Below are 17,123 nucleotides of genomic sequence, written 5' to 3'. Positions count from 1 at the left end.
CATGTCCTCTTCCGGCCATGGAGTTTCCGCCTCCTTATAACATGGGGTTTGAACATCCTAACACTGGATTTGAGACCAGTTACATGAATTTCCAACCTCCCAACTTGGAAATTCAGCCTCTACCATCTGATTTCCAGCAAAATAACATGCCATACAATGATCCTAACATGGAATTTCAGCCTCTTCCATCTGATTTCCCGCAGAATGGCATGCCATACCCAAGCAACCCGCCTCCATTTCCTCACTATCATAACGAAGACATGGGGCCACATGATCCATCTTTACATTAAGGGAATGTCTTCTTCAATATGCGTGTTTCTCTTTTTTTTTTTTTCTTTTCTGTTCTATTATATTTTTTTTTAGCCTTGAGTCTCTCTATTAAAAATTATATTTGATTTATTTTTGTTTCTTTTTATTATTATTATTATTATTATTATTATATATCTTTTATTTAATAATTAACCTTCAAAAATAATATAATTATTTTGATAACGTATAAAATTTTATTTTTTAATGTAAAAATGAATAACTAAAATAATAGTATAAATTAAAATAATAAATATTTATAAACTATTTTAAATATAGTACATTTACTTATTTTTATCGAATATTTAAAATATTATTACTAATATTTATTATATTTTGTAAATTTAATTTTTTATATTTATAAGAATGATTAATAATTTTAAAATATAATAATTAATATATTTTATTTTGTAAGGTTAACTTCATTATAATTAAACATTTTTTTTATAATATATAGAACATTTAAAACATAAAAATGTAAGTTAAGTATATTAATTTTAATAAATTGTTAAATATTTTTAGGGTGTTTGGTGTTTAATTGATACATTGATTATTAAATTTAAATTTATTAGATTATATATTTTTATTAATCAAAATTTCATTTAACTTTTTATTAGTTAATTTGTTCAGTTATATAAATCATCTTAAATTCAAAATATATATATATATATATATATATATATTTCTCATTAATTTATATAAAATATATTTAGATAAATTAAAAAGAAAAAATAATTCATAAATATTTTTTAAATTATATAATTTATATATTTAATTTTGTGACACAATATATTATATAATTTAAATATATATATATATATATATATATATATATATATCAATAATTTTAACATATATAAATATAATTATAATTTTAAATAATTCATATCACAAAAAAATTAATTAATAAGAAAATAACTTAAATTAATTATTAAAAATATAAATGAAAATTGATTATACAAAAAATTAATAAAAATATCAACTTTCTGGCCGGTTTTATTTGATTGTAAGTTATTAAATAGGTAGTTAACAATGAAATATACAGAGTGTTACTAGGGGAAATTGGACTAAATGACCCTACAAATAAGGCAAATTGCCTCCGTGGTCACCAGATAATTGAAATTGATCTGGTGACCACTTAATTTTTTTTGGACGAATTACCCTTTTCGCGTAACGCGAAGGGACTTCGCGTTTCGCGAAGTGAGACGCTGTGAAAAGTCCAGAATACCCTTACTATATAATAAAATCCGCCATCTTTTTTTCATTTCATTTCTTCTTCTTCTCTCTCTTCCCTTCCTCTTTTCTCCTCCTTCTCTCTAATCTCGCCGGCGACGGAGTTCAACGGCGGCACTCAATGAGCTCCACGACGAGCACAAGCACTGTAACAATTGGTAAGTTTATGTATTTCAAGTTTATTGTTGTTCATTTATGCATTTTCGAATCACTGCGTTGTTTAGGGTTTCATCTGATGATACTTCCCGTTTCGCGAAGTACTTCCCGTTTCGCTAAGTACTTCCCGTTTCGCTAAATACTTCCCGTTTCGCTAAGTACTTCCCGTTTCGCGAAGGGTTTCCATTTCACAGTATTAATTATCCCGTTTCCAATTTATCTTGCAGCCGAAGTTTTCGTTTTCTATAATGGAGAGTGGAAAGTTGATGCTAATGGAATATGGTTTTTTGATGCCTCTTCAATCAAAACATTGGATTTACCCCAAAGTACTCGTTATGCTGAATTAATTGATAAACTCCATGAAAGACTTCAAGTGCAGAAATCTACCTATGATTTAGTGCTGCAAGTGAAGTATGATATTCCGAATATCACAAATCCTAAACCCGTTTTTATTGAAGATGATGAGGATCTGAACATATATTTATCACGCTTGATTTTGGGTAGAACTGTGTCACCATTGTTTGTGTCTGTAGTAGAGAAGTCACAATTTACTAAAGAAAAGATACCACTACTTACCTACCCAACTCAAGAAAGTATTCTCCCACAATTTACTCAGAAAATTGTACCAGAAGCTTTACCCTCGGAGGTCTTTGTTGAAAGTAATGAAGCCGGAGATAACTCTTTGCCTCACATCCCACTTACTCAGGACTTGCATGCATCGATACCTACACCACATAGTGCGAGAAGAGCATCAACGGGTACACCTACTAGTGCAAGAAGATCATCATTTGGTACACCATGTAGTGCAAGAAGATCATCATTTGGTACACCATCGACAGACATATCACCGACAGACATATCACCGACAGACATATCACCGACAGACCCCTCATTTGCGTTGGCGTTAACTACTGAAACTGTATTGGAAGTCGGTGCCTTGTTTGAAAATAAAAAAGAACTACAACTGATGCTATATAAATATGCGATGGCTAATCATTTTGAATTCAAGGTGGAGAAGTCAAGAAAACATCTTTGGTATGTGAAATGTTTGGATGAGAAATGCAAATGGAGATTGCGTGCCGTGAAAGGTAAATTATCTGAGATGTTTGAGATCCGGAAATTCGACCAACAACACTCATGCTCAGTTCTATCTAGGCCAGAGAAAAAAATGCAAACACCAGCATGGGTTATTGGGCAGTGCGTGAAGAGTAAGTATATGGACCATCACCATAATCACTTGCCTAAGAAAATAATTGAAGACATGCAGGCAACTTATGGGGTAAATTTGACTTATAATAAGGCTTGGAGGGCTAGGGAAATGGCATTAGTGGCGGTGCGAGGAACGGTTGAGGATTCATATGAAAAATTACCCTCATACTTATACATGTTGGAGAAGCATAATCCTGGTACCATAACAGACATCCAAACAGACGAGTTCGGGCACTTCAAGTATATGTTCATGTCCCTAGGCCTCTCTATTAGGGGTTTCAAAGCATTTTGTCGTCCCGTATTGTGTGTTGATGCCAGTTTTCTTAAGCACAAGGTGGGAGGTCAACTATTGGTGGCTATTGCATTAGATGCTAATGAACAATTATATCCTGTCGCATTCGGAGTTGTTGATTCAGAGAATAATAACTCTTGGACTTATTTTATGCAAAAATTGAGAGAAGCAATTGGATTAGTTGATGATCTCGTCTTCGTATCCGATAGACACCCAAGCATCGCCAATGCCTTATGTGCTGTTTTTCCAGAAGCATACCACGGTGCGTGCACATATCACATAAAGATGAATATCAACGCGAAATTCAAAACTGATAATTGTCATATGGAGTTTGATATGGCTTCTCGTGCGTACACCGTCCACGAATTCAATCGTTTTTTTGACAAGATAAGGGTTAAAGATAATAGGATTGCTGCCTATTTGGAAGAAATTGGATTTCAAAGATGGAGTAGAGCATTTTTCCCCGGTAAGCGATACAATCAACTAACAAGCAATTATGCTGAGAGTTTTAATAGTCAGAGCAGGGAAGCTAGAAAGTACCCCATTTCCTCAATGGCGGAGTATTTAAGAGTGACAATACAAGGTTGGTTTAATGAGAGAAGAGAAAGAGCGTCCAACCACCGAGAAGTGTTATCTCCAACATATGAAAAGTGGTTACGTGAGGGATTCGAGAAGGCTAGATTCTATACAGTATCATCGCTTAACCGATTCGAGTTTTATGTGCATGACAATCAGTCTCATTTTAAAGTCAATTTGAAAGACATGAACTGCACTTGTAGGGTATTTGAAGTTTCTGGTCTTCCTTGTACTCATGCAATGGCTGCTGCCCGTCACTGCAATTTGGTTTGTTATGACTTTTGTTCAAGGTATTATTCAGCTCACATGTTCAATCTATTTAACCAATTGTTTAATCGTTTTATTTTCCATTCTTACAGATATTACACAACTGAATCTTGGATGAATGCATATGCGGAGACATGTTACCCTGCTGGTGATGAAGACGATTGGGATATTCCCGAAATGATCAAGGAACGAGTATGTCTAAAACCACCCGTGAAGGTTAAGAAAGGGCGTCCACAAACAAAGCGTATGTCATCTCAAGGTGAGGTACGTAAGGCTCCGAGACGATGCACCTCATGTGGTGGACTAGGACATAATAGGGCCACATGCAAAGCAGTCATGCCTGCTCCATCTACTGCAAAAGCATCATCATCTAAGCATCATGACTCATCTTCTCAACAGCACGAGCCATCATCTCAACAATATGAGCCTTTAGATTGATTGGGATTGGGATAAGTTGTATAAGTGTTTTGGATAAGTTGTATTATGTTTTGGATAATTTGTATTATGTTTTGGATAAGTTGTACTCGGATAAGTTGTACTCGGATAAGTTGAACTCGGATAAGTTGTAATCGGATAAGTTGTAATCTGTATGTTGTATCTAGTTTATCTGTGTACTGTAGGAGCACTTAACGCTTCGTTAAGTACTTAACGCTTCGTTAAGTACTTAACGCTTCGTTAAGTACTTAACGCTTCGTTAAGTACTTAACGCTTCGTTAAGTACTTAACGCTTCGTTAAGTACTTAACGCTTCGTTAAGCGCTGCGTTAATTAAAACTGGGTTTAAGTGAGTTTAAGTTAGTTACTTGGTACATTGATTTATATGTTCAATTCTTTGGTTTTTAAAATATCAGACTACCAACAAACCAGACTACATTAAAACTAAAAATTTCTTAACATGAAATGTAACTTAAGTTGAAGTTCTACCCAAAAAGTAATACAAGTTCAGAATACATAAGCACAAGTCAAGTTCTATCCAAAAATCAATAAACGATTACAATACAAACTAAGGTTCTGTAATTTGATGAAATAACCGGACCGCCATCTTTTGTCGAAAAAAGTCCATTTCATTGGAAGTCACCTTCTCTACACCTAAACCAGCAGTCAAGTATTCCATGTGCATAAGCATAAATACACCACAATCCCCACTTTCTTCTGCTCTAAGGACTTCCCCATTTTTGGGGACTGCATTTTTGACTGGGTGTGGCAACCTTTTATATGTCAGTTTCTGGAAATTGAAATTAGGATACCGTTTTAGCTCAGCATCACTGGCTCCCATTGCATATATTCGTGGAAACATCTCACACAAAGGTCTCATGTATGGATCGAGATTCCTATAAATACTCGAGTCGCAGTCATAAACGTCAATGTGATTATCTTGTACACGAACGACGCACAGTACCCAATGCTTGTTGCCAATGTTCAAAGGCACGTAAATATCGTCTACTAGTGGCCATTCTGGCATATGTCTATGAGGCGCTCCCCAGAAGTACTGAGAAAAGACGTCTGATATTGGAAAATTTTCAGGATCTTTTTTATAGTTCGGGTACTCTCGCCTCATCATATCTGCTAATAAGCAATCCCCTATTGATACTTTACAATGTTTATATGTCTTGGGATATTGCTCAATCCTTTTGCGCAACAAGTGGCACACTGCGTCGATTTCCTACAAAAGGCAGCATATATCAAAAACCTTATTCATAAGTTAAAGAATTAATATGAAATGCAAGACTTACAGGATCTTTAAGCCATGTGGACTTTGTTAGAACTCTAACAAACAACTTCTTTCGTGCTTCGCAAGTAAACACAGTCTTTGTCTCATCATTGGTAGCTTCATCTTTCAACCAATTCTGTAATTGAACCAACAACTCATCATCAAATTTTTGAAGGGGATTGATAGTTAATGGATCATTCGTCTTTGGCTGTTTTGACAAAGAAGGGTTGGTGTAGTCTTCATCTTTCTTCTGCTTCCTCACTCTTTTTTTGGGAACTACTCCTTTAGGTGGAGTGTTGTATAATTGGAAGTCATCATCATCGTTCTCATCATTCCCAGCCCTCGAATCCTTCCCATCCTTCCCATCGTTCTCATCCTTCCCATCCGTGGCATCCTTCTCAACCTTGACTTTCTTCTCAACCTTCCCAACCTTGAGTTTAACCTTCCCAACATTGGCTTTCTTCTCAACCTTCTCAACCTTCTCAACCTTGACCTTATCCTTCTTTTTCTCAATTATTTCTTGCATCATATCGGAGAGCAACATCTCCCCACCATCCACCTTTACATCTTTCTCAGTCTCACCACCATCCACCTTCACATCAGTCTCAATCTCCCCACCATCCTCCTTCACATTAACACTCTCAGTTTTATCCTCCACCTTCACACCATCCACCTTCACATCATTCTCAATCTCACCACCATCCACCTTCACATTAACACTCTCAGTTTTATCCTCCACCTTCCGATCCGTCATCTCCATCTCATTCGTTATCATCTCCTCCACCTTCCCATCCTGCAAAAATAGAATAACAGTGTGGTCAGCGTTTACTTCCCGAAACATATGACTTCGCTAATCAAAACTTACCTCAGTTTTATCCTCCACCTTCACACTCTCCTCCTCCACCTTCCCATCCTTCATCTCCATCTCATTCGTCATCATCTCCTCCACCTTCCCATCCTGCAAAAAGAAAACAACAGTGTGGTCAGCATTTACTTCCCGAAACAACATTTGACTTCACTAAGTAAAACTTACTTCAGTTATATCCTCCACCTTCTCACTCTCCTCCTCCACCTTCCCATCCTTCATCTCCATGTCATTCGTCTTCATCTCCTCCATATTCCCTTCCTGCAAAAATAAAACAACAGTGTGGTTAGTTAAGAACAACAAAAGATAATTACTTAACGAAGCGTTAAGTACTTAACGAAGCGTTAAGCACTTAACGAAGCGTTAAGCACTTAACGAAGCGTTAAGCACTTAACGAAGCGTTAAGCACTTAACGAAGCGTTAAGCACTTAACGAAGCGTTAAGTACTTAACGAAGCGTTAAGTACTTAACGAAGCGTTAAGTACTTAACGCTTCGTTAAGTACTTAACGAAGCGATAAGTATCTTTATTTTACCTCAGTCTTGCCCTTCTTTTCCAATTTGCTCTTCTTCTTCTTCTTCTTCCTCTCCTCCTCCATACTATCTAATTTGACAATTAAAGTGGCCATCCTTTGGTTGGATTTGGCTAATAACTGTTCGCACATACTAACAACCAACTTTTTCATATAAGCCTTGTGATTTGTTTGAGTTTCTTCGTAAGCTGTTTTCATCTCTTTGAGCTCATCCTTCACCTCTTTGATGAGCTCCTCCTTCAGCGCTTTTACCTCCTCTTTCAGCTCTTCACATTTACATCCAACAGAAGATGTTGGAGGTAATCCAGGAGTAGTAGCGGATGGGGGGCTAGGAATGTTGGCAGGACTAGATTCATAAGCAAGCTTCCTCTTCAGGTTTACTGCTTCTTTGAGATTAAGCGCAGCCTTTCTCTTCCGGGTGTTTGGTTTGGAAGTAGGTTCTTCTTGTTCATCCTCAGGTTCACTTCCCTCCTCTTCATCATCATAATCCTCCTTCACTAACTTCCCTTCTGTAAATCCCTCAAAAAATTCATCAGTTGACTCATCTATTTGTTCAAAGTCCTCACCACTGTATAACCTCTTCTCCATGGAGGACTCTTCCATCTCAGTCAGATCCGTTGTCTCCAGGGCAGACTTTATCTCCATCAAGGTGTTCTTCCTGTTGGAATGATAGACTAACAACCTTGGGCGTAGAGGATCATTAAGCTCATTCTTTCTAGCAAATTTAGGAACAAAACCTTTGATGACCTCGTATGTCCACACTTGAAATGCCAGTGCAAACCCATAAATGTTATAAGCAAAAGGAGCATAAGGATCAGTAGTACTCTTCTTCTTCTTCTTATAATATTTGTGACTGAGATGTCTCATGTTCTTGTTCAAACCCTTGAGGGTGGCTCTAAAGGTCACTTTCCCCCAAGGAAATCGGAGGAAACTTTCCTCGTTTTCGACCATGTGGAGGATTTTGGCAAATACCACCCTCCTTGGGTCAAATGAAAATAGGTACTGGCAAATCAAGCATACCAGCCCCATCTTCCAGGCATCTTCCTTATCTCTACATTTCAAAAAAGCAGTCTCCAAGTCTTGCATTACTACACTCGACTTCCCTTTAAAATATTTTACCAACAGAGGTGGACAACCTCGGCATTCTTCTTCGTTCACCTCAGGAAACCTTCCGAAGTTTAGGCCCGTCACCAAGGCGTACTCTTTCATACCAAACACAAGTTCTTGCCCATTGATATTGAAAGTAATCTCCTTGGAGGTTGAGGTTACCCTCCTAAGCAACATGTGATGTACAATAGTTCCTGAGAACTGCAACACTGGCGCAGAGACTATATATCGGAATTGGGTATTGTACACCTTCTCCACAAGATCCATTTCCTCAAACTTCGTTACAATCTTCTTAAGGCAGAGGGCGCTTTTCAAAGAAATCCGTCGAGGGAAATCAGGAACGGTGGTTTCTGCCATCTACAAAAGGAACAACAACAAAAATGTAAGATCATATACATAGACCACATCAAACGCTAAGTACTTAACGCTTCGCTAAGTACTTCGCGAATCCCTAAACCAGAAACAATAACCAACAACCAGAAACAAACATGCAAATATAATGCAATAATCAATAACCAGAAACAAACATTAAACGCTAAACCTAACCAAATAAACTGAAACAGCCAAAACCCTAAAACTAAACATGCAAATATGAAAACCCATAACCAAAAAAAGACATGCAACAACCAAAATAAAACTAACCTGAGATTTATGGGGAATAAATGATAGAGAGGGAGGACACGAGGGGGACGGGAAGATCGGCCTTGTCAATGTGTTCTTCAGTGAGACGGTTGTAGAGAGAGAGGAATCGAGAGGATAGAAGAGGGAAAGAAATGAATGTCCAAATGTTTTATTTTTTAAAATATATGGTATGGCGCGTGCATATACGCGCGCCTCTTCGTCTTCCTACGCGCGCGTGCTGAAGCGTTAAGTACTTAACGAAGCGTTAAGTACTTAACGAAGCGTTAAGTACTTAACGAAGCGTTAAGTACTTAACGAAGCGTTAAGTACTTAACGAAGCGTTAAGTACTTAACGAAGCGTTAAGTACTTAACGCTTCGCTAAGTACATAACGCTTCGTTAAGTACTTAACGCTTCGTTAAGTAACTAGCAGAAACGATATCATCTGCAAATATCATCACAGCCAAAAGAACAATCAATAAGATGAACCAATATGAACTAATAAACCAATATATGAACAAATATGAACATATATGAACAAATATAACCCAATATGAACAAATATGATTCAATATGAACAAATATCACCAAAAAGAACATATTTAGGGTTAGGGTTTCATTAAGAAATACAAATAAGAACATAAATCTGTTATATAAACATAGATTCGGGGATTAGGTTTCTTATCTTGTAGATTTCATTCATAATAGTCGACGTCGCCGGAGTTTACGCCGCCGGCGACAAAATCCGGAGGAAAGAAAGGAGGAGAGAGAAAGAAAATGAGAGAAATGAAAAAATTTGAGTATATATATCAATACCGTTTCACTTCGCGAAACGCGGAGTCCCTTCGCGTTACGCGAAAAGGGTAAAATCGTCAAAAAAAAAATAAGTGGTCATCAGATCAAAAATTATTAAACATTACCACGGATGCAAATAGCCTTATTTGTAGGGTCATTTCATCCAATTTCCCGTTACTAGCCTATAATGGATTTTTTATTAGAATAGGGTCTTTGGCTTCTAAAGTGATTAAGATCTACTAGCTCATAATATCTAGTACCACCTTCATGATTCACGGGGCTTACGAGTACATGGTAACCTTTGGATTATATGTATCTGTTTTTGTTAATTTTGAAGTACATTTTTTTAGTTATCAAAAAAAAAAAAAGTCAATTTAAATTTATAAGAAATGAGTATGTGTGGTTCATAGTATCATGTTTATTAACATAATACATATTTTCTATAAAGAACATTTATTTGTAAAATTCAACAAATATGGGAGAATATACGAAAGATTGTTTAATTATATTTTCCTTATCTATATATAATTATAGAACTGTTTTATTTTAATTAAAAATATTATTCACAAAAGGAATCACTTTAAATATTTTCCAAAATCTTATCAATAATCATTTTGAATTAATTAATTTTATTAGTGTTGACACTTATTCATACATGGAGGAGGATTCCTGTAACATTGGCTAATTGGGATCTATATACATGGAGGATTCCTATAACATCGGCTATATACATGGAGGGGGATTCCTATAACATCGGCTAATTGGGATCGATGTGAATGATGGATATTGCTTTTGAAGAAGTCATAAAAATTCAATCATACAAGGCTAGATGAAGAAAAAGAAGATGGCTCTTTGTTCGTTTGTGTATTCATGCTTACTATTATGTTTAATTCAGAAAAATGCAGCTTTTTTGTTGTAATGTTTTTTTAGCTTGTTGTGATGTTGATAAAAGCCTGATTTTGTCCTGATTTTAACACTTGTATTCATTTTTTCCTTTGGATTTTTATTGAATAAATGACTATAAATCATTTCCAAAAACCCCCTCAATTTTAGGTAATAATTGAGAAAGATAAAAATATGAAATACCCATAGAATTCTTAATTTGAAGTTGCATATAAGTCAATGTCAAGTTTCACAATATCCTATATATATATAATTGAACAACTAAATGTATATATTAAAATATTTTAAGATAGAACCATGTGTGACAAATTTGGATGGTATTTTGATATTAGTGTTTTGAGGAATGAGAATAGATAGTTTTTAAGTATTATGGAAATAAGCAAGGTTTTAAATACATTGTTCGACTGTGAAATAGTGAATGATCGTTCCTGCAATATGGAAGCTTTTCGAATCGGCCAAAATCTTGTTCGACAGGACGGTTCGCCCGGAAATCTGACCCAGAAATTTCCTGTTCGAAAGTTTTTTTTGTTTTTTTAGATTGCTGGATTTTGCTTCTCATATGTAGTACGACTAATCCCCGCGGGTTAAACACATAGCCTGCAAACACACTTAACCATTTAACCAAGCACAAAACTTACCGTCTAACGGGCTCGAACTCAGGACCTTAGAGTGGCTGATTTATCCACTTCTTATAAAAATGTGGTCACAAGGTTTTAAGCACATAACCCACAAATACACTTAATCATTTAATTATGTGCAATACTTGTCACCTCCATAATTTTTTCCTTTTATTACATTGGAAGGGTTGCGGCAAATGAAGATGCAAATGTTGATTGTTTGAAGTACTCGATATTTCTGATGTAGTTGATTTTCCAAATGACGTCTTTAATGCAGTTTTGGAGGATGGAAAAGTTGGCGGTGACGTTTAAGAAGAAGATGGAGGATGAAACTGTTGAGTTATGGAGCCTACACTTATAATAAACTCTACACTGTTAATTAGAGTTTATTGGGTTTTTCTTTTTGGTTTTGGGCTTGGGTATGACCAAAGTTATTTAAGTTTATTACATGAATGTTTACCCTATAAATATGTAATTATTAAGGGTTTACATTGTGAAGACAGAATTCTAGAGAGATATAGTGTGAGGCAAAAACTTTGTATTCCTTCTTTTCTTCATAGTAAATCTGGTGGTGGCTGAAGTAGATGTAGCTCAATTTGAGTGAACCACTATAAATCTGTGTGTTCTTCTTTCTTGTGTTTTTACATATTGTTTTCAAGCAGGTCGGATTTGGGAGATACAAATCCCAATAACTGGTATCAGAACAGCTAGGCTAGATCTGAACATTGAAAATGATGGCAAGTGAGAACAGTATAGGACATGGGATTGGAAGATTTGATGGGACAGATTATGTCTTCTGGAGAATGCAGATTGAAGATTACCTCTATTGAAAGAAGCTTCATGTTCCTTTGAGTGAGAAACCAGAGAAGATGGATGAAGATGAATGGAAACTCCTTGATAGACATGTTTTGGGAGTTGTTCGATTGACGCTAGCTAAGACGGTTGTTCACAATGTAGCAAAGGAGAAGACCACCATGGGTCTGATGAAAGCTCTTTCTGATATGTATGAGAAACCATCTGCTAACAACAATGTACACTTAATGAAAAGACTCTTTTACTTAAGAATGGTTGAAGGTACTTCTGTCACTACTCATTTGAATGAATTCAATACAATTGTGAATTAATTGCTATCTGTTGAGATTGATTTTGGGGATGAAGTTAGTGCCCTGATTTTGTTAGCATCTCTACCAAATAGTTGGGAACCTATGAGGGCAGCAATTAGTAATTCAGTTGGAAATGCTAAACTGAAATTTGTTGAAGTTAGAGATTGTATTCTTGCTAAAGAGGTTTGTAAAATTGATTCTGGTGAAACATTCAAAGGTTATACTCTGAATGTAGAAAACAGGGGAAGAGGTAATGATAGAAATTTCAACCGAGGTAAGAGCAGATCTATGTCAAGGAGCAGGAGGAGTTAGTCCAAGTCTGGGAGGACATTTGAGTGCTGGAATTGTGGTAAACAAGGTCATTTAAATAGGAACTGCAAAGCACCGAAGAAAAATAGTGATGATAAAAATTATGTAGCCAACGTTGTTACAGAATCTATCACTGATAGTCCGATAGATTTATGAGTTTTGGACTCTGGAGCGTCTTTCCACACCACTGTCCATAAAGAATTAATGGAGAATTATGTGGATAGAAACTATGGGAAAGTTTATCTCGCAGATGGTGAGCCACTAGATATTGTTGGCATTGGGGACATCAAATTGAAGATGGCAAATGGTTTTGTTTGGAAGATTAATAAGGTGAGATACATTCCAAGTTTAATGCGCAATTTGATCTCAATCACACAACTTGATGAAGAAGGTCAGAATTTCAGTTGTGGAAATGGTGCGTGGAAGGTGACTAAAGGAGCAATAGTTGTTGCTCGAGGTCACAAAACTGAAACGTTATACACGACTTCAACTTGCAGAGAATCAATTGCTGCTGTAGTTGATGACTCGAAGAATAATGAGCCGTGGCATTGCAGGTTGGGCCATATGAGCGAAAAATGGATGAAATTTTTTTGAAGAATGGGCAGATTCCAGAATTGAAGTCTGTTGAATATTAGTTATGTGAAACCTGCATTCTTGGAAAACAGAAACGGGTGAGTTTCTTAAAAATTAGGAATGAGCTCAAGAAAGAAAGGCTAGAGTTGGTACACACTGATGTGTAGGGACCTGCACCTGTTTCTTCTATTGACGGATCACAATACTACGTGACATTTATAGATGATTCAACAAGAAAAGTATGAGTTTACTTTATGAAGTACAAGTCTGAAGTATTTGATATTTTAAAGAAGTGGAAGGCTTTGGTTGAAAATGAAACAAATCAGAAAGTTAAGTGCTTGAGATCCGACAACGGAGTTGAATATATCAATTCAGATTTCAAAGAGTATTGTGCTGAGAATGGGATCAGTATGGTGAAGACTGTTCCCCGAACGCCTCAAGAGAATGGAGTAGCTGAAAGAATGAATCGAACATTGAAAGAGCGTGCTAGAAGCATAAGATTGCATGCAGGGCTGCCTAAAACCATCTGGGCAGAAGCTATAAATATTGCCGCCTATTTGATAAACAGGGAACCCTCTGTTCCTATTGAATTCAGAATTCCTGAAGAAACCTGGAGTAATAAAAGGTAAATGTATATATTAAAATATCTTAAGATAGAACCATGTGTGAAAGATTTGGATGGTATTTTGATATTAGGGTTTTGAGGAATGAGAATAGATAGTTTTTAAGTATTATGGAAATAAGCAAGGTTTTAAATACACTGTTCGACTGCGAAATAGTGAATGATCGTTCCTGCAATATGGAAACTTTTCGAACCAGAAATTTTCTGTTCGAAAGTTTTTTTTGTTTTTTTAGATTGCTGGGTTCCGCTTCTCATATGTAGTGCGACTAATCCCAGCGGGTTAAGCACATAGCCCGCAAACACACTTAACCATTTAACCAATCACAAAACTTATCGTCTGACGGGCTCGAACTCAGCACCTTAAAGAGGCTAATGTAGCCACTTCTTATAAAAATATGGTCACAAGGGTTTAAGCACATAACCCACAAATACACTTAATCATTTAATTAGGCGCAAAACTTGTCACCTCCATAATCTTTTCCTTTCTATTACATTAGAAGGGTTGCGGCAAATGAAGATGCAATTGTTGATTGTTTGAAGTACTCGATATTTCTGATGTAGTTGATTTTCCAAATGACGTCTTTAATGCAGTTTTGGAGGATGGAAAAGTTGGCGGTGACGTTTAAGAAGAAGATGGAGGATGAAACCTTGAAGATTTGTGACTTCCCTAGAGCGGAACTCCAAAGGCTTCAATTAGAACATGTGAGCCAAATATGGACACACAAATTATACCTTACTTCAAATGTGTTGAAGATGTCAATCCCACAAAGTACATTCTCTAGAAAGTTTTAGAATTTTCTAGGTTTTGTAGTCTTTTCCCTTTTGTGGGACTCTCTAGAATTCTCTAAGAGTTTCTTATTGTAGTTAAGATCATGGAACTCTCTAGAATTCTCTAGGAGTTCCTAAAGTATGTAGATATGATAACTCTCTAGAATTCTCTAAGTGTGTTTGGTAACCCTGTAATTGATATTAGAATCGAAATTGGAGGGTCCGGTCCAATTCTAATTTTTATGTTTGGTAGACACTTTAATATTAAGAATTGGAATTGGAATTGTAATTACAATTCCAATGGAATTGAATATTGTGTAATTTTATAGTCTCAATCCCAATCTTTTTAGGTCCGAATTGTAATTCCAATTTTTTTAACAAAATAATTTATTTTTTTATTATTTAAAACACGATTAAAGTTGTCAATCGATAATATTTTTTTTGGAATTTAGGATGTTAAAATATTGAACCGATATTTTTTTAGTTGAGTAATTATCACGTTTTTGATACGTTTAACACGTTTTTGAAATGTTTAACACGTATTTTTCACATTTTTAACATGTTTAACATGTTTTCACGTTTTTGGGACGATTAAAATGTGTTTTACATATTGAACACGTTTAACACGTATTTATACGTTTTTCACTTTTTTGACATGTTTTACACATTTTTGTACACGTTTTTACGTTTTTGACACGTTTAACATATTTTTAACATGCTTAACACGTTTTCACATTTTGGCACGCACATATTTGACACGTTTAACACATTTTCACGTTTTTGACACATTTAACACATTTTTCACCAATTAAACATGTTTCTCATGTTTTTTCCACGTTTAACATTTTTCAAGTTTTGGCACATTTAATATGTTTTTACATGTTTAACACGTTTTTGACATATTTAACACGTTTTTCATGTTTTTGGCACGTTTAACACGTTTTGGCATGTTTAACACATTTTGGCATGTTTGATAAATTTTGGCACATTTACCACATTTGACATGTTTAATACGTTTTGGCATGTTTAACACACTTGTGACACATTTAATATTTTTGGTCCGTTTTATGAGTTAATTTATTTTTAAAAATTAATAGGGTTTACCATATTCTAGACTTTATTTAGTATGAATGATTTTAATATTATTTAAATAATTCATATTAATCTCACATTTTATTTCTTCAACTAATTTAGAAATTAAAATATTAAAATAATATCAAAAAATCAAAATTATTTTAAACGAATCAAAAAATGTAAAATAATGTCAAAGACATATTAGACAGAGAAAAAATAAATTAAACGGACCAAAAATTTTAAATGTTTCACAAGTATATTAAACGAGTCAAAACGTGTTAAACATGTCAAAAACGTATTAAACATGCCAAAATGTGTCTAAGGTTCCAAAGCGTGTTAAATGTGTCGTTAAACATGTCAAAACATGTAAAACATGCCAAAACATGTTAAATGTGTCAAAAATGTGTTAAACGTGTCAAAAACATTTTAAAACTTGTCAAATGTGTCAAATGTGCCAAAAATATATTAAATGTGTCAAAACGTGTTAAACGTGTTAAAATGTCAAAAATGTGTTAAACGTGCAAAAACGTGTTAAATATGTTAAAATGTCAAAAACATGTTAAACGTGCAAAAAAATATGTTAAACGTGCCAAAACATGTTTAATGTGCTAAAAATATGTTAAACATGCCAAAAATGTGTTAGACTAGTCAAAACATGTTAAACGTGCCAAAACATGTTAAAAATGTGTTAAACTAGTCAAAACATGTTAAACGTGCCAAAACATGTTAAAAATGTGTTAAACGTGCCAAAAATATATAAAATATGTGAAAAATGTGTTAATCATGCAAAAAACATGTTAAACGTGAAAAACATGTTAAACGTGTTAAACGCGCTAAAAACATGAAAAACATGTTAAACATGTCAAACACGTGTTAAACGTGTCAAGCATGTGAAAAACATGCCAAACTTGTTAAAACATGTGAAAATATGTTAAACGTATTAAAAATATCAAAAATGTATTAGACGTGCCAAAAATGTGAAAACCATGTTAACGTGTGAAAATCTATTTTAAGTGTTAAAATGTGTTAAACATGTCAAAAGCGTGTTTTTTTTTGGGAAAAACGACTTAGCGTCATTTTATTAAAAATTCCCAAAAACGGGAAAAAAAAACAACGAGTTTAAGAGATCATTCTAGACAGGCCTAGAATAATTTTGAAGTCGTAACATTCTAAATAAAATCTAAAAAGTGAAAAACGTAAATGAATTATCTGATTACAATGCTATCAAAAGTGTGTTTAAACGTGCCAAAAACGTGTTAAACGTGTAAAAAATATGTTGAACATGTTAAACATGTTCAAACGTGTTAAGCATGTTAAAAACGTATTAAACATGTTAAAAACGTGTTCGACTGTAATGGAAATCAACGTATTAAAAATCATGAGAATATATTAAAATGGAAGATGGTTAGTTTATATTGGATTAATAAAAGAGAATTAAATTAAATTAAATTTATATAATTTGCGTAATTATTTTTATTATATTCTAT

General features: G+C 34.8%; 1 protein-coding gene across 1 annotated transcript in view; it reads right to left on the bottom strand.

The window, feature by feature from the left end:
- Positions 1-4,980: 4,980 nt before the first annotated feature.
- LOC124913220 overlaps positions 4,981-17,123 on the bottom strand; it is a 20,938-nt gene continuing 8,795 nt past the window's right edge. The window contains exons 3-9 of the mRNA XM_047453817.1: positions 8,439-8,609; positions 7,149-7,637; positions 6,456-6,542; positions 6,309-6,407; positions 5,772-5,885; positions 5,117-5,701; positions 4,981-5,007 (exon numbers count right to left, since the gene is read on the bottom strand). Of these exons, the coding sequence (XP_047309773.1) occupies positions 4,981-5,007; positions 5,117-5,701; positions 5,772-5,885; positions 6,309-6,407; positions 6,456-6,542; positions 7,149-7,637; positions 8,439-8,609 (1,572 nt within the window). The remainder of the gene's footprint in view (positions 5,008-5,116; positions 5,702-5,771; positions 5,886-6,308; positions 6,408-6,455; positions 6,543-7,148; positions 7,638-8,438; positions 8,610-17,123) is intronic.

Source organism: Impatiens glandulifera, chromosome 8, assembly GCF_907164915.1.
Source record: "Impatiens glandulifera chromosome 8, dImpGla2.1, whole genome shotgun sequence".
NCBI lineage: Eukaryota > Viridiplantae > Streptophyta > Magnoliopsida > Ericales > Balsaminaceae > Impatiens > Impatiens glandulifera.
This window is presented reverse-complemented; position numbering and strand designations above follow the sequence as displayed.